The sequence below is a fragment of the Phacochoerus africanus genome, chromosome 1 (genome assembly GCF_016906955.1).
Source record: "Phacochoerus africanus isolate WHEZ1 chromosome 1, ROS_Pafr_v1, whole genome shotgun sequence".
NCBI classification, from domain to species: domain Eukaryota; kingdom Metazoa; phylum Chordata; class Mammalia; order Artiodactyla; family Suidae; genus Phacochoerus; species Phacochoerus africanus.
The window spans coordinates 230,989,226-231,010,425 of NC_062544.1; the positions used below are offsets into that span (position 1 = coordinate 230,989,226).

The 21,200-nt window shown below is 36.4% G+C and overlaps 1 protein-coding gene across 1 annotated transcript in view; it reads left to right on the forward strand.

Moving 5' to 3' along the window:
• The window catches only part of MORC1 (MORC family CW-type zinc finger 1), a 172,494-nt gene that overhangs the window by 19,305 nt on the left and 131,989 nt on the right, over window positions 1-21,200 (forward strand). Inside the window, 4 exon segments of the mRNA XM_047752969.1 lie at window positions 140-230; window positions 919-1,027; window positions 6,170-6,329; window positions 9,271-9,376. Of these exon segments, the coding sequence (XP_047608925.1) occupies window positions 140-230; window positions 919-1,027; window positions 6,170-6,329; window positions 9,271-9,376 (466 nt within the window).

The following is a 21,200-nucleotide window of genomic DNA, read 5'->3' on the forward strand; positions in this document are numbered from 1 at the left end:
GACAAGCATCCTTGTCTCTAGCTTGACCCAAGACATATAGTTGTGTCTTAATATATATGTGACATCCTGACAACTGGACCTCTGGCCAGTGTGAATGACACATAAGTCCTAACCACTTGCATGTCCTTGTCAATTCTAGAGGAAGCTTCAGATATCATTTACTTTGGAACATCCAAGAAACGGTTATCAGCCTTGAAGTTTATTGGGCAATATGGCAATGGTCTTAAAAGGTGAGTTTTTTTAAAATTAAATACACACATTTATATAATTTATATATTTAATACATATATTATTTATATTGATTATTGGGAATAACATCTGGTTAAAGGAAATCTTACAGAGTATGATCCAAGTCTCTAAAGCTTAAAAAAGAATATAAACGTGAGAGTCCTACCTTCCTTGTTTTAGAATTTCCATACCCATAACTGACTTAAATCTTTACAGTGTTTTAAAAGACAATTCTCAAATAGATGATTAATCTTTTTTCAGAGATTGCTGAAATAGCATCCCTGTACCTTAGAGCTTCACCACATGTCTATGCTCTATTATTTCTCAAAGCATATCTCAGTGTAGGAGTTATATGTGTCTGTGTTATTACTGTGTCTCAAAGAGAAAGAGGACATGAGGGAACAGTCAGCTGGGTGGTACCTTCCAGGGACGAATGCGTGTTCTTTGCTTGAGTCCTGGACAGCACCTTATTTTCAGCAGTCATATCTCAAGCAAGACTGTGGGGTTTAATTCAAAATCTGCTCTGCTTTGAGAAAAAAAAAAAAAATCATACCCTCTTGGTGATAAATCAGCAAAGCAGTGGACCTATTTCTAGGAAAAGAACAACCTAAGTACACAATATCATGCTCACCTGTTCCTTCTTTCTAGTCTTTGAGATGTGAACTATTATATTCTTGATTTTTAATATAGTGGATCCATGAGGATTGGAAAAGACTTCATTCTTTTTACAAAGAAGGAAGAAACGATGACCTGTGTGTTTTTTTCTCAGACATTTTGTGAGAGAGAAGGTCTGAGTGAGGTAAGGGTTGAGATTTTCCTTTGGTTCCCATGGTAACAAAACTGTTTTCATTTACCATCTCAGGAGATAAAATCTAACATGCTTTTTTTTTTTTTTTTTCCTGATTATCTTTTAGAAATTTAGGAATATATTTGGGAAATGGAGAGAGGGTGGCTGGCCCTTCTGGGGTCGTTGGAGGCATGTCCTATTGATCCCTTTTTTAAGTGTGTGTGTGTTTTTTTTTTTTTTTTTTAATGGCTTCACCTTTGGCCTGTAGAGGTTCTCAGGCTAGGGGTTGAATCTGAGCTGCAGCTGAGGCCTGAGCCACAGCCGTCAGATCTGAGCTGCACCTTGCAGCAACACCAGATCCTTAACCCACTGAGTGTAGCCAGGGATGGAACCCACATCCTCACAGAGACAACGTCAGGTCCTTAACCCACTGAACCACAATGGGAACTCCTCTTAAGTAGGTTTTTAACTCCTAGGCAGTTTTCAGAACTTTATTTTTATTACACATCTACACAGATCTCCCAGAATAAGAGGCTCCCTTGGGCACAATGAAGCCTGCAGAACATTTCCACCACTTGTCCAGAAGTAGATCATCATTCTTGCAATAAATAGAATATTGGATTCAAAAGACTTGGAAAACAACATTTAAAGAAACTGAATGCAAAACAGACTTAAAGCTATAACTATTGGCCATAATTTTAACTCCATTTGCTGACCCAGTGACACTTTATTAATTTGCAGTGTCACAGTTTTAATATTATGAACATCCATTGTAATTCAGTCCAGCAGATACATCTTGAGGAATTGCTACCTATCTAGCACTGGATGGACCCTGTGGAAGGTAGAAAACAAGGAGACCACCTGACCATTAAAGTGTTTTCAATTTTATCACAAAATAAGGCAGACATGTATGAATTGGATAAACGACAAAATGAGGGTGTTTAGAAAACATGCTGTTTTGGAGTTCCCCTTGTGGCACAGTGGTTAATGAATCTGACTAGGAGCCATGAGTTTGCAGATTCGATCCCTGGCCTTGCTCAGTGGGTTAAGGATCTGGCGTTGCCATGAGCTGTGGTGTAGGTTGCAGACGTGGCTGAGATCTGGCGCAGGCTGGTGGCTCCAGCTCCGATTAGACCCCTAGCCTGGGAACCTCCATATGCCTTGGGAGCAGCCCAAGAAATGGCAAAAAGACAAAATAAACAAATAAATAAAAACATGCTGTTTAATGAGTGTGTGTTCCTGCTATTACTTAGTTGTCAAAAGCAATGATGTAGATGGAAAGATTAGAGAGTCTTGAGTGGCCAATGAGGGTTTTATGGGGATAGTACAGCTTGCAACCAGAAAGGCTGGTATGTGGTGAAAAATGGCATGTGGCAAGTCTCAGACCTGGAGATGACTGGGGTTTGGAGGGACTGTGCAGAAACGTGGGATTGTCCAGCAAGGGCCTGGCATGCCCAGCTGTGTAGTGGGGCTGATTAACAGGAATAGGTATATAGGTAATAGGGAGTAGCTGAGTGGGGTTCTGACATGAGGAAAAGCAATACTTTAAGCATTTGTGTTGTACTTTTTGTAAAGGGCAAGGGAAATTGAGCCAAAGTGAGGTTATAGTTTTCCTAAAATGGGCCATTTCCTTTTTTTAAAAAAACTAAAACCAGGAACCTCTTCCCATTTCCACTTCTACAGAAGCTATCTCTTTCAACAATATTAACTGATTTTTTTTTATATTTTCCTGCAAATTTCTGCATAACATGCTGGAATTGCTATTTCTTTTATTCTTTTTTTTTTTTTTTTTTTTGCTTTTTAGGGCCACACCCATGGCATATAAAAGTTCCCTGGCTCGGGGTCAAATCGGAGCTACAGCTGCCGGCCACAGCCACAACAGTGCAAGATCTGAGCCACTCTGTGACCTGCACCACAGTTCATGGCAATGTTGGATCCTTAACCCATTGAGTGAGGCCAGGGATTGAACCTGCAACCACATGGTTACTAGTCGGATTCGTTTCTGCTGCACTGGAAGTTCCGCTTTCTTGATTTGATTTAGGCATTATCTGTTAACCTCCCTGTATAAAAGAGAAAGATTTTTCTGTTTCTTTTTCTTTGCTCCTATCTCACACACATACACACGCCCACACCCCCTTCCACTTCTCCACCATCAACAAAGCTCGCTTATGATTTTCGTTATGTCATTATTTACATAATGAGACTATATAAGCAATAATATGCCAGTATTTACATCATGAGACTATATAAACAATATACACGTAATATATATACATGTAATAAACCATTATTTTATTTTTTCTTTTTATGGCCACACCTGTGGCATATGAAATGCGTGGGCTAGGGGTCAAATCAAAGCTGCAGCTGGGGCCTACGCCACAGGCATAGCAACACTGGATCTGAGCCCCATCTCTGACCTGTGCCACAGCTTGCAGCAATGCCTAATCCACTGAGCTAGGTCAGGGATTGAACCCACATATTCATGTACACTGTGTCCAGTTCTTAACCTACTGAGCTGCAACAGGAACTCCTGTTCCCAACTTTTAATTTTAATCAATAACTAATAATTTCTTAATGTCTGTGTACTCATCACTGTCACTGAAAATTTGCTTGGTTTTATATGTCTTTATCACCATGTTAATACCAGTGGGCATGCTGGACTCCTGCCAGACAATTTCATTTTGTCAGTTCCACCTTCCCGAAGAACTCTGCTCTGCAGTCTTCTTGTGTGCTGCCCCTCACAGTCCTGCTTTCCATGGCTGGTGGTCAGCTACCACCTTGGGGTTTGCCCCTGCTGTCATCCTGGCAGTTCTCTTCACCTCTCTTCTGTGTCAGGGCTTCTTTCCCAGCTTCCTCCCTCTCTGGCTGTGCTGTGTCCTCCGTTAGTGTTCTCAGCAAGTGGATGTGAGGCAGGTAAAAGGTTTTTATCCTGCCCAAACACTTAATGATAGTTTGTTTTTATTTATCTTTCTTATCTTATATATTTATTTTATTTTTGCTTTCTAGGGCTGTACCCTAAGCACATGGAAGTTGCCAGGCTAGGGGTCGAATCCCAGGCTAGCTGTCGGCCTACGCCGCAGCCACAGCAAATCGGGATCTGAGCCACATCTACAACCTACACCACACCTCACAGCAATGCCGGATCTGTAACGCTCTGATCGAGGCCAGGGATGGAACCTGCATCCTCTGGTGTACTGGTTGGGTTTGTAACCTGCTGAGCCACAATTGGAAATCCTTAGTGATAGTTTGGCTTAATACTTTTTCTTGGAAGGTATTTTTTTTCAGGATTTTGAAGGCATTTCTTCATTATTTTGTAATTTCTAGTGTTGTTATTGAAGAGACTGAAGCCATTTTAATTTCTGAGTCTTCTATGTGACCCAGTTACTCTCCCTCTATTTTTGAAGGTCTTTTCCCCCAGTGCTTGGTGTTTTGCTTTTGGGCGGTCTGTTTGTATCTATTGTTGAACATTTTCAGTCTAATTCTGGGATATTTTCCTGTAGCATTTGATGATTTTCATCCATTCTTATTATCTTTTCTCTCCTTTACAACACCTCTTCTTAAGCTCTTGTGTGTCTGGAGCTGGTTCTTTAATTTACTTATCTTTTCTCTCCTATTTTCTGTCCTTTATGTATATATTTTTGTTTTGTTTTCTGGGGTTTTTTCTAAGATTTATCTTCTAACTCTTTCATAAAATTTTTTTTTACTTCCAAGGACTCTTTTTAGTATCTCAACATTCCTTTTTAAAGATACATAGTTCTTGTTTCATGGATACATTATTTCTTCTTAGAGTGCTGAAGATACTGTGATTGATTTTTTTCGCCTGAAATCTTCATCTTCCTCTTATTTTTGTTTGTTTTGTTTGTTTTACCACTGAGTTGCTTTGTCTGTGCTTGTTTATTTGGTCTCTGTCTGTCACATTAGAGGATTTTCTTAGCTGGCTGTTAATCCTGAATATTAGTCCAATAAACTGTCAGTTGAAAGCTCTGAGAATATGGGTGGGGCTTGGCAGCTCTGCAGTTCACAATAATGAGATCTACTGGGTGGTTTTATTGGAGAATACTTAGTATAATTTCCCTTATGTCTTTCTTTCTCAGCTGGTCAGAGATCTCAAAGAAGGCTGCTACACCCTTCTGCCTGAGGGCCTGACTGGCAGCTTTCTGGCAGCCAAATGAGAGAAGAGATTTGGGATTCTCAGTATCCGATATGTATACTTTCATTTAATCCCTCTAATCTCAGTTAGGTCCCTTGCCAACTGTGCATGGTATATCCTCTAATCCAGACATGCTTTGTTCCTCTCTTTCCAGAGAATAAACATCCAGTCCCTGTGGAGGTGGGGAGGGGCTCTTGCCAGATGGGGATCCAGATGCTGCTTCTCCCCCTCTCTTCTCCTTTTTCCTACCTCCAGAGTGAATTCATGCCATCTACCTCTGAGCCTTTTAGAGGATTCTCAGTTGTAAATCAGGCTGGGTCTTCTCTTTTTTGACACGGGTTGATTTATGTGGTATACTGTCACCTACTTTTCAACTCCTAAAATGCTGATACTGTTGTTTCCTCTGCCATTCTAGCCATGATTCAGTACATTCCACCTGTGCCCACTTTCTGCAGTGGAACATTTTAGAATAAAACCATCCCCACGTTCTACAGTGAAGCACTTTATTTATTTATAAAAGCAAAGTGCAGTATTTATTTATTTATTTGTCTTTTTTTTTTTTTAGGGCTGCACTCATGGCATATGGAGGTTCCTGGGCTAGGGGTCGAATCAGAGCTTAAGCTGCCGGCCTACACCAAAGCCACAGCAACGCAGGATGTGAGCCACATCTGTGACCTACACCACAGGTCATGGCAATGCTGGGTCCTTAACCCACTGAGCGAGGCCAGGGATCGAACCTGTGTCCTCATGGATACCAGTCAGATTTGTTTCCTCTGAGCCATGATGGAGCTCCTGCAGTGGAGTATTTTTAGAATAAAACAAAGAGTGTACATGTTTGTTTTTACTTCTTCCTTATAAAACTAGAATACATGGGGAAAAAGACTTTTAACTTGGTGTCTTATCATTTGGCTGGATGGTAAATGAGCTGAATTAGGATAAGGCAAAAGAATGATGGTTTTTACTTGTGTATCTCATAGTAAATTGATGTGTTTTTTTTCCCATAGGTTGTGGTTCCAATACCCTCATGGCTAACAAAAACCAGAGAATCTGTCACAGACGATCTTCAAAAATTCTCAACGGAATTGTCTATAATTTATAAGTATTCTCCATTTAAAACTGAAGCTGAATTGATGCAGCAATTTGATGTGATCTATGGGAAATGTGGTAAGATCATCAAAACCCTGAAATTTTGATGTGGAAGTATTTGTTTTCAGTGTCTTATGAAAGACTATAAATATGATTTCATGTTTTTTCTGTTTATACTATCACATGGAATCTCATATGTGGCAGTTATTCATTTTATTTATGCAAGTTTTGTCTTAGGAGAATCCAGGCAGGAATAACTCTTAGGTCCCTGACACTGGGAGAAAGGTTCGTATTTGTATGAGCTTTGTGAAACTGAAGAGGATGCTGCAGGCTCTGACAACAGGGAATCTTACAGTCCCTGCACTATGTAACCAAGTCAGGAGATGCTTGACTGCAGCATCCAAGATTAAATGATCTCAGGGTTTATAAGAGTTAGCAGTTTATAAAGGAACAAATCTAGGTTTCTGCGCCAGTCCTTCTTCAGATTTCTACCACTTTTCATACCTAGTAACAAAAAGATTCCTACTCTAAAGAAGGCCATTTGCATTTTGCTTTTTGTAATGTTTATATGCAAAATTCTGCTATGTTCATATTAAAATCCTTTCAATATGAATACTCTTTTATGTTTGCAGCAAAATTCTGAGAATTTTTTTCTGGCTTGGCCCATGTTACCTTTAAAATTTCTTCTCTAACTGGTGGTATTTTGTTTAAAAGTGATTTCTTTTTGAGTGTTTATCCATTCATTTATTCCACAAATATGCTAAATGCCTACTACATGCTAGATATTGTTTTAGATGCTGGAAATGCAGCAATGAACAAGACACAAAAATCCCTACCTGCTTACATTCTAGTGATGGGTAAAAACAATAAATAAGAAAAATAAGTAGAATAGAGACCATGTTAGATGGTGGTAAAGAGAAAAATAAAGTCGGAAAGGGAAAAAAAATTATTAGGAATGGGAGGGATGATTTGCATTTTAAGACTTGGTGACTCAGAAGGCCTCACTGGAAAGTGAAAATTTAGTGAAGACTAAAGACCAAAGTAACTGAGACAGGGAGTCATGAGATTATCTTGAGATAAAAACATTCTTTATGTGTTTTGTGGGTGAGTGTGGTATGTATGTACAGAGGAATCACAAATGAAATAACATGTATCACTCATAGCAGGTAGTTAATACCTGTTTATTAGCTATGAAGGAACAAAAATGTTATGTGTCTATTGGCTCGGCAAGGGGAATTATGGATTCAGAAAGAATGGCTTTGTACATAAAAATGCAAAGCAAATAGAATGAAAATGCCCTTTGCCTCAAACTTTTAACATTGAGACTGTTAAGAAATCTCAGTGAAATGTCTGTCAGTCAGTTGCCAAGAGCCAGCCCTTCCTTCTCACATGCCTGAAGACTTGCTGGCTTAGATATTGCTCATTTGCAAACTAGAGTTCACAATGGCCTTGGGTAAATTTTATGACATGTGGCTCCATTAGAGGTACTAAGAGGAGATAATAAAAGTGATGTTTTATGTCATCCTTTTCCTTTTCTCACAGAGCAAAACTAGTGGTAATTAAATAAATATTCCCTTCATTAACATATGCATAGCATACTTTAAGAACAGTTAATGTAATCTCTTAGTTGCCTTCTAATTGTGAAATACTTGTATAAATACTATGAAAGGTATAATATTTCCTGGATACTTTTCTAAATGCTTTATAACTCATTTAATTCTCCAGACAAAGGATTGTGTTTTAAGTACCTCATGAGCTCCATGGTATAAATTAGGAAATATAGGTTCATAGAGTTTAGACAATTTACCTAAGGTCATTGTATAAATGTAACTGGTTGATACAAGGTTGTGTGGGGGTTTTTTGTTCTTTGTTTTTTTTTTGTCTTTTGAGGGCCACACTGTGGCATATGGAAGTTCCCAGACCAGGGGTCAAATTGGAGCTGGAGCTGCAGCTGCTGGCCATAGCCATAGCCACAGCAATGCCAGATCCAAGCCATGTCTGAGACCTACACCACAGCTCACGGCAATGCCCATCTTTAACCCACTGAGCAGGGCCAGGGATCGAACCCGCATCCTCATGGATACTAGTCAGATTTGTTACTGCTGAACCACAATGGGAACTCAGGTTGATCCAAGATTTATTTATTTATTTATTTATTTATTTATTTATTTATTGATACAAGATTTAGACACAGGTATTTAGGTTCCCACGTCCAAATTCTTAGTCACTCTGCTGTTCTCCCTTCTGTTTTAGTACTACCAAAGAAAGTATAATTTGTTTTTCTTTTAATTTTTCTGACAGTGCTTGTCTTTATATTATAAAAAACTTCATAACGAATTTGCACTTTTTTGTTTACTGTGCTTTAGAGCAGGAGTCAACAAACAAGGGCCTGAAGGTCAAATGAGCCTGATACCTGTTATAGTAAATAAATTTTTATTGGAACATAGCCATGTCATTCATTTAGGTATTCAGTACAAGCAGCTTTCACACTGCAACTTGGAGTTGAACTGTGAGTAGTTGTGAGAGGCCTGCAACTGCAAAAGCTGAAATATTTATTATCTGGCCCTATACAGAAAAAGTTTACCAGCACAAATTTTAGAGTCTAAAAATAATATTTCATATTTATACAAATTTCAAAAATTCATCTTTGTTCTTATGTGCATTCATTTCAGTTCTGCAAATGATAGCTTTACCTTTAAAACAAATTTGGTTCAGACTTCTAGCAGTTTTTATAATGCAAATTATGGAAAGAGTGCCAAAGTCTGAGAATCCAATTTGAAAGACATAATGAATTAAGTAGTTAAAAGAAGTACTGAATTGTAAAAACTCAACCATCTTTGGCAGAGTGGAATTTGCTATGAGACATATACCTTGAACTTATCCAAGCATATTATTTCCTGAAGCACAGAAGGAATTTTAGTCTGTTGTAGGCCTAATTTCATAGATAAGATAATACAGCACCATAACTAATACTTAGTGTAGTTAGTATTGACAGGTCAAACATTTATTTTTCCACTAGGTACTTTGCTGGTTATTTATAACTTGAAACTTCTGCTTAGTGGAGAACCTGAGTTGGATGTTAAAACTGACAAGGAAGACATCCTGATGGCTGGAGCTCTTGAGGAGTGAGTAACACATGTATTTGACAGAATGTGTCTCAACAGTGGCAGTGAGCTGGAATTAGGAGTCCTGCACTGGTTCCAGGTTGGAGGCCACTGGGCCTTAGCGCTAGAACAATTCATTCTACCCCAGTCACGGATGAAGTAAGTTAGGCTAGACTGCTGATTCCCAAACCTGGCTGAGGCTCTGAGTGACCTAGGAAGCTTCTTGAGAAGTACAGGATCCTGTTCCCAGATCCACTGAGCTGGAAACTCTAGGCATCAAACCTAGGAATCAGTATTTCTCATATGTTCCCCAGGAGATTCAGAGGAATATGACCTAAGAGCAATTCAGAATGGCTCTGTGAACTACATACTTGCTGTTTATAAATGAATAAATAAATAAATAAATGGACACATTTGTTTTTCTTGGCCTGGGAATCCATAGCAAACAATGAGAAAGCAGTAGTGGGCATGGGTGAAAAAGTCTGGAGAAATATGAAATAGTGATTAAACCTAGCTTTCTCTAAAGTAATTTTGTATGTGAAACTTATTAGCTTAAACCTGTAGCCTCTTTGTGTCACAATGCGAGAGTTAGAAGGGACTTTAAAGAAATTTAATCCAATCTGATTGGTTTCATGAACCAGTGTTGTTCAGTAGAAATGTAATGAGAGTCACAAATCTGAACCATGTATGTCATCTTAAATTTTCTAGTAGCAACATTAAGAAAAGTAAAAATGGGTAAAATTAATTTTAGTAATGCTTTTATCTTATCTGATATATATGTATATATATTTTCAATTTCAATATGGAAAACATCAAGACATTTTACTTTTTTTTTTTTTTTTTTTCATTCTGATCTTTGAAAACCAGTGTATGTTTTACACATATAGCACCTACCAGTTTGGACTAGTGCCCAATTGGCCAGTAGCTACCGTATTGGACAGAGGGCTTTAAACTAAGATATTGAGACCCAAGTAATCACATCAGTGTAGAGAACTTCCTTTTCTTTTTCCTTGGCGGTGAAATTTTGAAAGTCCTTTCCCCAGTTAGAAAGTTTAATGTTTGATAATACACTTATATTTTTTATTTTTTTCTAATTTATATATTTTTTTCGTTTCATTCTAACGTGGAATTATTAATTTACATAGAAATGGAGGGTTTTTTCATCTTGCAGAAAATATCCAGCCTAATTAATGTTCTACAAATGTTGGGGACTTTTTTGCTAACATTAACAATGTCAATATCAGAAAGGAGGCCCAGAGAAGTTACTAGCACCTCCAATACTATTTCCTTCTTTTCTTGCTGGCTGACCTTGCCTTTTTGCTCAGCAACTGGTTCCAAAACCAATGTTTAATACTGTTTAAAAGCTTTGAGCTCAAATTTTCAAATATTTCTCTGTCAGTGTGCCTTGGCATTTCAACACTAGCATCAGGAAACAATACATTATTAGAGGAATAATTTGACAGCTAATTCTTTGGGAAACATTCTTACTGTTTCTAGATTGTTTAATGAAGCCAGAAGCTTCTTAAGCCACTTAAGCAGTTAATTACAAAATAGAGAAAATGGATCAGAACCAGGACATGTACAGTTTCACTCTGGAACGTTGACCGTCTTGGAATTTTTTGTTTGATTTTTCAGCAAATTTTTTCATACTTCAAAGACAAGAAAAATTTTTTAAAGACAAGGATGGGATTGTATGAGGAAGGATTATTATAAAGAGGAGGTGTACTTTCTATACCAAAGGTACTTCTCATGGCTTCTGGTATGAGTATCACCCTAGTGCCAAGAAGGGACAACAGTAGTACCTCTTGGGGTGAGGTGATGAATGCCACTGTAGTTTTCTCCTCTGAAAAGTCAGTGGATTCTGACAGTAACACCTAACTCTTCTTCGCCAAGGGACTAGAAAAACACTCACTCTTGGGGCTGAAAGAATACATCTGGTCCAAGGTGGATCTTTATCTGACTCCTCTTCCATTAGGACTTATGATATTTGAACTTCTAATCAAGTATAGTTTATATAATCTTAGTTTCAAGAACAAATGGTTTTATAATATAACAACTTTTTTTCCCCACTAATCATTTCTTTTTCTTCTGATTATTGTATCCCCTCAAAGCAACTAGGCATGATTTTACAACTGTCCAAAACAAGTTTTAAACCTTGGAACTGTGTAATTTTCACCTTTAGTCTTAGATAGTGTAGTCCTGCTGACTCTGAAAATAATTTGATTTTCTACATAGAAATAGGAAAATCCAAGTTTTCAGGTTTTTGTTTGGCTGCAGAGAAGAGGTTTTCTGGTATTTTTTATTTTCTTCCAATTTTGTTTATTGTAAAATCAAAAATGAAACAATATTTTTCAGTTTTTTGAGGAAGATAATTTCTGTATCATAATTCCTAATTTATATTATTCCATTCCAGTGTTTCTTAAGTACAATTTCTCATTTTTCTTCTTTCATTTATGATTCATTTCTACACTTTAAGTTATGCAGGTTTTTTTGTGTTTTTTTTTGTTTTTTTTTTTTGTTTTGTTTTTGGGCTATGCCTGCAACATGTGGAAGTTCCCAGACCAGGGATTGAGCCTGCACCACAGGGGTGACAACACTGTATCCTTAACCACTAGATCTCCAGGGAACTCTTGTTATGTAGTCTTAGTAAGCCTCATCTCATAGTGGTTTCTTGATAAATGGCCCTTGAACTGATTCATCGTAATTTACATAATACTTCCTGTTTTTTTGGATAGTGTTGAAGTAAACATATTCATAGATATATATTTTTTAATTCTTTTGAATTGGTTTCTTGAGACGGATTCCCAGGAAGGGAACTATTGATTCAAAGGATCTGAGCTTTCATATAGTTCTTGTGAATACTTGGCATCAGTTTTAAACTTAGCAATCAAAACCCTTCATCTTTCTGCTTTGGGCTGAGGCTCTACCAGTAGTAATCTGACTACCGACAGGGCCTTGTTTGGAGATGACAGTAACCTCATGAAAATATCGTTAGGAGTGATGTTCAAGTACAGGGGCAGTGGCATGTGCTTTAGCAATGTCAGTCTAAAGACCACCTGTTTTCACTTAAAAAAATATGTAGATTGGTAAGAGTCATCTCAGAATTTCAGACTACAGATGAGGTGGAAGTTTGCATTTAACGTGTGAGGTATTAAACTGGAGTTTGAATCTGCGAATGTGGTAAGTGGAGAGTGCCAGGGAAGCATACAGAGATTCCAAGGTGATATGCAGAAAACGCGTTGTATATTCAGGTAAAGAATTGTTTTGATTTATAGCATGTTAAATGCAGGCAAATTTCCTGGAAAGGGAAGGGGATGACATGAAAAATAGTTTTGTAAGAAATAAAAAAAAAAAAAATCAAGAGTTTGGAACAAAATAGAGGGGTAGGGAAGGGCTGAGAATACTGAATATTAAAGAAAATGAGTAACAGAAAACAAGATGTTTCTTTAGGGCCTGCTTAGCCAATTTTGTTTATTAATTTATGCTGTGGTAATTTTTGGAACTCTAGATCAAGTCGCACACCTCAAACCTTTGTAACTTTTTTCCCCTCACCAAGTTGTATTTTTTTCCCTTTGAAGTAGTCCATTTGTGCAAAACAGAATCAAGCTCATCCGTTTTCTGTTTCTCACTGGTGCCTCTTAATAATGTTCTGTCCCAGTCACAGAGATGGTTAAAATTTAGAGTCATTTTTAAAGGTCCTGTATTGATGGAGTGCAGTGGGATTAAGCAAATGGAAGATGACAGGCTGGTGGAGGGTTTTAAAATGAGTCAGTGCCCATCATTACCTCAGATGTGGTTAGTCTAAATTGGCATCTGCAAAATCTACAGGATTGTAATTCTACTTCGGCATTCCTTACCCAGACAGTTTTATGTAGTTGTCAGGTGTGGGGTTAGAATTCTATAATTCAGTGTTTTAAATTTCATTCATAAGACATATAATGTTTTCTATAGATGTATGAAATGATTATTTCATAATTAAGATTTTAAAATTTCATGTAAGATAATGCCATAAAATCCTGGATCCACACGTTAGTTTTCTTTACTCTCTCCTGCATCTCACTCTTCCTTGTTTACCTGGTGGTCCATGACCTGTTCCAGGGGCATTATTCTTTGGGGGCAGAGAGTGGGGTGGTACATAGTTTACTGAAAACTATTCAAATCTCTATAAACACACAGATCAGTGTAATAGTGCTTCCTCATTTTCAATCCCAGTGCCCTTAATCTCTCTTCTTCTATAGAAATTACTCTGAAACTTGAGGAGGAGTTCCCGTCATGGCTCAGTGGTTAACCAATCTGACTAGGAACCATGAGGTTGCAGGTTTGATCCCTGGCTTTGCTCAGTGGGTTAAGGATCTGGCATTGCCATGAGCTGTGGTGCAGATTGCAGACGCAGCTCAGATCCCGCGTTGCAGTGGCTGTGGTGTAGGCTGGTGGCTCCAGCTCCGATTCAACCCCTAGCCTGGGAACCTCCATATGCCATGAGTGCGGCCCAAGAAATGGCAAAAAAACCAAAAAAAAAAAAAAAAAGAAAAAGGAAAATTACTCTGAAACTTGAGTTTTTAAATATTCCATCTCTTTTTTCCCCCCAGTATTTTTCTTTTTTTTCTTTTTTTTTTTTTTTGGTCTTTTCTAGGGCCACTCCTGTGGCATATGGAGGTTCCCAGGCTAGGGGTCTAATTGGAGCTGTAGCTGCCAGCCTATGCCACAGGCACAGCAACACCAGATCCGAGCCGGGTCTGCAACCTACACCACAGCTCACGGCAACGCTGGGTCATCAGCCCACTGAGCAAGGCCAGGGATCGAACCCACAACCTCATGGTTCCTAGTCAGATTCGTTAACCACTGTGCCACGTTGGGAACTCCATATTTTTCAGTTTATATTAAACTCAAACTTTTTTTAACTTTTTCTTTTGGAATAATTTAGACTTTTCAAAAGGATTGCAAAAGTAATACAAAGAATTCACTCAGATTCCACAAATGTAAATATTTTACCACACTTGTTTTATCTTTCAACCTCTTGTTCTTCCTCTATATGCTGTAAGGATCCATGGAGTTTTTTTTATCATAGACTCTAACCCATCACCATTAATATAAATTTTGTGGCAAAAGTTGTCCCAAATTTGGCGAGTGGGAGCCTATTTGAACTGAATCTTATGTTCTTTTCATCTGTCATCATCATTTTTGGACATTTTTGTACTCGCTGGAACCACAGGGTGTTCCAGGCTCATATTACACTTCTTTTTCCCTTGCTGGAACACTGCAATCAGCCATTGCTCCCAGGAACCCTTGTTGCTCTATAAGATAATGCTATATTTCATTTTAAAAGATGGCTCTTCTTAAAACGATATACCTAATTTTTGAAATGGCTGTATAATAATCAATTACTATATGTTGATGTGTAACAATTTTGCATAATATTCAGTTATTATGCATTATGATATATAATGTGATACTGTACATCAATACTTCTCTATTGATGGGACTTCACTTTTTTACTCATTTAACAATATTGACCTTTACACTTGCGTTTTGGGTCATAAACACAGGTATTTCTTTAGTATTCTCAGAAATAATGCTGTTATTATAGGTTATATTGTTAATAGATTAAGTGGTAGTAATTTTAAACTTAAGTAGATAGTGCTAAAGTACTGTGCCAAAAGCTAAAATTTTCTGTACATGCAACCAACAGTGTGAATTTTCTCAAGGCCCTTAGTCTCTTTTTCACCACACTTTGATATATTCAATCTTTAAAAATTTTGCTAGGTAGCAACATACCAGAACTTAGGCAAAAGTCATGGAACAGATTTTTCCTCACAGCCCTCAGAAATACCAACTATGCTAACTTTATCTAATACTTCTAGCCTCTAGAACTGTGAGATAATAAACTTTTGTTACTTTGAAAAAATTTGCAAGGTAAATTAAGTATTTCTCTGCAGTAGTTCTCTCCTGATTATTGAAAAAGCTGAGTATATTTTCATGTTTTTTGAACACTTACTTTGCTTCTATAATTTTTTTGTTTATTTTTCTTATATTTCTATCATATAGTTTTTCTTATTGATTTTAGGAATATTAAGTTTAGTCTAGCTGTTAATACTTTGGATGTTAAATTTAAGTGAGGAAAATATTTTCTCCTATCTGAAACCTGACGTATTTAAAATTAAAATGTTTATCGAGATAATTGTAGACTCACATGCAGTTGTAAGTAATAACTGAAATTTTTGTACGTGGTATAAAGTGTGTGCATGGGGGAAGGAGAGATTAATTTCCTGTTTTCCTCATGGATATGGCCTCTTTTAAAACTTTTTAATTAAAAAATTATAATAGTTGATATACAATGTTCTGTCAGATTCTTCTGTACAGCAAAGTGACCCAGTTACATATATACATACATTCTTTTTCTCACATTATCCTCCATCATGTTCCATCACAAGTTATTGGATATAGTCCCTATATTATACAGCAGGATCTCACTGCTTATCCATTCCAACTATAATAGTTTGCATGGATATAGCTTTTGTAAGATAGTTCAACCTTTTCTACTTATTTGAAATGCATTTTTACTAAAAACTAGGTTCCTACGGTACATGGATCTGTTTTTAAATATCTATTCCTTTTCACTAATGTATTTTTTTATTCCTGCCACATTAGAAAATTTTAATTTTTATAGCTCTTATAATGTATTTTGATATTTGGTAAGATAACTACCCCTAAACTTAAAAAAAAAAATTTGCTCTTCTTGTAGATGTTCTTTTCTATGTGAATTTTTTAAATCAGCTTTTCAATTTTTATTATAAAAATTCTTAGGCTTTTGATTGCCAGTCCACTGAATTTATAGATTACTTGGAAGAGAACTAGCGTATTTATGTTTTGGTTCTTATTAGTCGAGTGGAGTTTTTTCTTAAATACTATGCTATACTATGGTGTTATAAAACTCCACTATAACACCATAGTATAGCATAGTATTTAAGAACAGAGCTTTGGTAGTTAGACTATCTGAATTTAGTTTATGTTCTACAAGCTGTGTTATCAAAGGGAAGGTAGTAACCTCATAGAGCCTCAATTTATTCATTTGAAAATAATAGTAATAATAGTAGTCTTATATCACACGGTTGTGAAGATCAAGCAATATATGTTGTAAAAAGCACTTAAAATACTTCTTGGCACATAGTATGTACTCAGTAATTGTTAGCTATTATTATTCCTTCATGTGGGCCTTGTGTATTTCTTGCTAGGTTTATTCATAGGTATTTTCTGACTCTTCTTGGCATTCAGTAAGACTTTTGTTTCCCTCCATTGCTTTTTCTGGTTATTTATTCATTAGTGTTAAGGTAATAAAGTTTTACTTATTCATTAGTGTTAAGGTAATAAAGTCATTGTTTTTTTGCCTGTTAACTTTATATTTCACTATTTACTGAACTGTTTTATTCTAAGTTTTTAGTTACATTTTCTTTATGGTTTTTATTTGCAAATGGTGATAGGTTTGTGTATTTCTCTTATACTTGTTTCTTTTTTTTGTTCTCGTTTTAACTAATTAGCTAGTTAAATAGAAATGGTAATAGTAGACATACATTTTTGTCTTGTTTTTGTCTTAATGAAATTATTTTATGTTTAATGATTAGGAATGATATCTTTTCTAGTTATTTTTTTTTTTTGAATTAAAGCCTTTTGTCAAACTGAGGAAGTCACTTATTTCTTGTTTGTTGAGTGCCTTTTATTTATTTTCCACATCAGGAAATGGGTAATAATTTTTTTTATGTATATAATGATTTTTATTTTATTTTTTTCCATTATAGCTGGTTTACACTGTTCTGTCAATTTTCTGCTGTACAGCATGGTGACCCAGTTACACATACATGCATACATTCTTTTTTCTCACATTATCATACTACATCATAAGTGACTAGACATAGTTGCTAGTGCTACACACCAGGATCTCATTGCTAATTCATTCCAAAGGCAATAGTCTGCCATTCTCGTGGTAGTGTTGGTTTGCATTTCTCTAATAATCAGTGATGTTGAGCATTTTTTCATGTGCTTATTGGCCATCTGTACATCTTCCTTGGAGGAATGTCTATTCAGGTCTTTTGCCCATTTTCAATTGGGTTGTTGGCTTTTTTGCTGTTGAGTTGTATAAGTTGTTCGTATATTTTTGAGATTAAGCCCTTGTGAGTCACATCATTTGAAACTATTTTCTCCCACTCTGTAAGATGTCTTTTTGTTTTCTTTTTGGTTTCCTTTGCTGTGCAAAAGCTTATAGGTTTGATTAGGTCCCACTGGTTTATTTTGGTTTTATTTCTGTTGCTTTGGGAGACTGACCTGAGAAAACATTTCTAAGGTTGATGTCAGAGAATGTTTTGCCTATGTTCTTTTCCAGGAGTTTGGTGATATCTTGTCTTACATTTAAGTCTTTCAGCCGTTTTGAGTTTATTTTTGTGCATGGTGTGAGGGTGTGTTCCAGTTTCATTGATTTGCATGCAGCTGACCAGGTTTTCCAGTAATACTTGCTGAAAAGATTGTCTTTTTCCCATTTTATATTCTTGCCTCCTTTGTCAAAGATTAATTGACCATAGGTGCCTGGGTTTATTTCTGGGTTCTCTATTCTGTTCCATTGGTCTATCTGTCAGTTTTGGTACCAGTACCATGCTGTCTTGATGACTGTGGCTTTGTAATATTGCCTGAAGTCTGGGAGAGTTATGTCTCCTACTTGGTTTTTGTTCTTCAGAATGGCTTTGGCAATTCTGGGTCTTTTGTGGTTCCATATAAATTTTTGGATTGTTTGTTCTAGTTCTGTGAAAAATGTCATGGATAATTATGATAGGGATTGCATGGAATCTGTAGATTGCTTTGGGTAGTATGGGCATTTTTACAATATTCATTTTTCCAACCCAGGAGCATGGGATCTTTCCATTTGTTTATATCTTTAAATTCCTTGATTAATGTTTTGTAGTTCTCAGCATATAAATTTTTTAGCTCCTTGGTTAGGTGCATTCCTAGGTATTTGTTTTTTTATGGTGCAGTTTTAAAAGGCATTGTATTTTTGTATTCCTTTTCTAATATTTCATTGTTGGTATACAGATATGTGACTGATTTCTGAATGTTAATCTTATATCCTGCTACTTTGCTGAATTTGTTGATCAGTTTGAGTAGTTTTTGGGTTGAGTCCTTAGGTTTTCTATACATAGTATCATGTCATCTGCATACAGTGACAGTTTTTCCTCTTCCTATTTGGATGTCTTTTATTTCTTTTGTTTGTTTGATTGCTGTGGCTAGGACTTCTAGTACTATGTTGAATAACAGTGGTGAGAGTGGACATCCTTGTCTTGTTCCTATTTTAGTGGGAAGACTTTCAGCTTTTCTCCACTGAGTATTATATTTGCTGTGGGTTTGTCGTAAATGGCTTTTATTATGTTAAGGTGTGTTTCCTCTATACCCACTTTGGTAAGAGTTTTGATCATGAATGGATGTTGTACTTTTTAAAATGCTTTTTCTGCATCTATTGAGATGATTATGTGGTTTTTGACTTTTCTTTTGTTAATGTGATGTATGACGTTGATTGATTTGTGTACATTGAACCATCCTTGTGAACCTGGGATGAATCCCATTTCATCGTGGTGTATGATCTTTTTCATATGTTGTTGGATTCAGTTGGCTAAAATTTTGTTGAGAATTTTTGCATCTATATTCATCAAAGATATTGGCCTCTAGTTTTCTTTTTTGGTGTTATCTTTGTCTGGTTTCGGAATTAGGGTGTTGGTGGTGTCGTTGAATGTCTTTGGGAGTGTTCCTTCTTCTTTAATCTTTTGAAAAAGTTTAAGGAGGATGGGTGTAAGTTCTTCTTTGTATGTTTGGTAGAATTCGCCTGTGAAGCCATCTGGTCCTGGACTTTTATTTGTAGAGAGTGTTTTTTATGACATATTCCATTTCATTTCTAGTGATCAGTCTGTTCAGTTGATCTACTTCTTATTGATTCAGTTTTGGCAAGCTGTAAGTCTCTAGAAAGTTGTCCATTTCTTCTAGGTTGTCAAATTTGTTGGCATATAATTGTTCATAGTATTCTCTCTCTCTTTTTTTTTTTTGTATTTCTTTAGTATCCATTGTGACTTCTCCTTTTTCATTTCTTATTTTGTTTATTTGGGTTTTTTCTCTCAGTCTAGCCAGAGGCTTGTCAATTTTGTTTACCTTTTCAAAGAACTAGCTCTTGGTTTTATTGTGTTTTTTTTTCTATTCTTTTTTTGATCTCTATTTTATTGATTTCCTCTTTGTTCTTTATGATTTCCTTCTTTCTGCTGACTTCAGGATTTAGGATTGTTTGTTCTTTTTCTAATTCATTTAGGTGGTGGGTTAAGTTGTCAATTTGAGATTTTTCTTCTTTTTTGAGGAAGGCCTGTATTGCTATGAATTTACCTCTGAGCACTTCTTTTGTGGCATCCCATAGATTTGGAGTGGTTATGTCTTCATTATTATTTGTCTCGAGGTATTTTTTAATTTCCTTCTTGATTTCCTCATTGACCCATTGGTTTTTTAGTAGCATGTTGTTTAGTCTCCATGTAGTAAGTTTTTCATCATTTCTTTTCCTGTGGTTGATTTCTAGTTTCATGCCATTGTGGTCAGATAAGATACTTGAAATAATTTCTATATTCTTAAATTTGTCGAGGTTAGCTTTGTGCCCCAGTATGTGATCAGTTCTTGAGAATGTTCCATGTGCACTTGAGAAGAATGTGTATTCTGATTTTTTTGGATGTAATGTCCTGAAAATGTCAATTAAGTCTAACTTTTCTATTGTGTCCTTTAGGATCTCTGTTGCCTTATTGCTTTTCTGTCTAGACGATCTGTCCATTGATGTGAGTGGGGTGTTAAAGTCTCCTATTCTGTATTCTCATCAGTTTCTCCTTTTATGTCTGTTAGTATTTGTTGTAGGTATCTGGGTGTTCCTATATTAGGGGCATATATATTGATGGTTGTAATATCCTCTTCTTGAATGGATCCTTTAGCCATTCAATAGTGTCCTTCTTTATCTTTTTGTATGGCCTTCGTTTTAAAGTCTATTTTGTCTGATGTGAGTATTGCAACTCCTGCTTTCCTGTCTTGTTCATTGCCATGAAATAACTTTTCCCATTTCCCTCACTTTCAATCTGTGTGTCCTTTGCTCTAAGGTGAGTTTTTTGTAGACAGCAAATTGAAGGTTTTTGCTTTTTTATCCAATCTGCTCCTCTGTCTTTTGATTGGAGCATTCAGTCCATTGATATTTAAGGTCATTGTTGAATGATATGTATTTATTGCCATTTTAAACCTTGTTTTAAGTTGATTCTATATTTCTCTTTTTTTTTTTTTTGGTTGGATGGTTTCTATTTATTTTATGCTTGAGTACTTTTCAGTTTTTGTAAATGTAATGTTCAGTTTTGGTTTGTGGTTGCCCTGTTTTTTAAGTATGTTAACCCCTTCCTATATCTGCTTGCTTTAGCCTGATAGTCATCTAGGCTCAAACACATTATTATTATTATTTTTTTTTGGTCTTTTTGCCTTTTCTAGAGCCACTTCCCATGGCATATGGAGGTTCCCAGGCTAGGGGTCGAATCGGAGCTGTAGCCACCAGCCAATGCCAGAGCCACAGCAACGTGGGATCTGAGCTGCATCTGCACCCTACACCACAGCTCACAGCAATGCCAGATCCTTAACCCACTGAGCGAGGCCAGGGATTGAACTTGCAACCTCATGGTTCCTAGTCGGATTCATTAACCACTGAGCCACAATGGGAACTCCTCCTTAAAATTAAAAAAAATAATCTATGTTTTCTTATTTTCCTTCCCCACATTGTATGATTTTGATGTCTTTTTTTTTTTCCAAC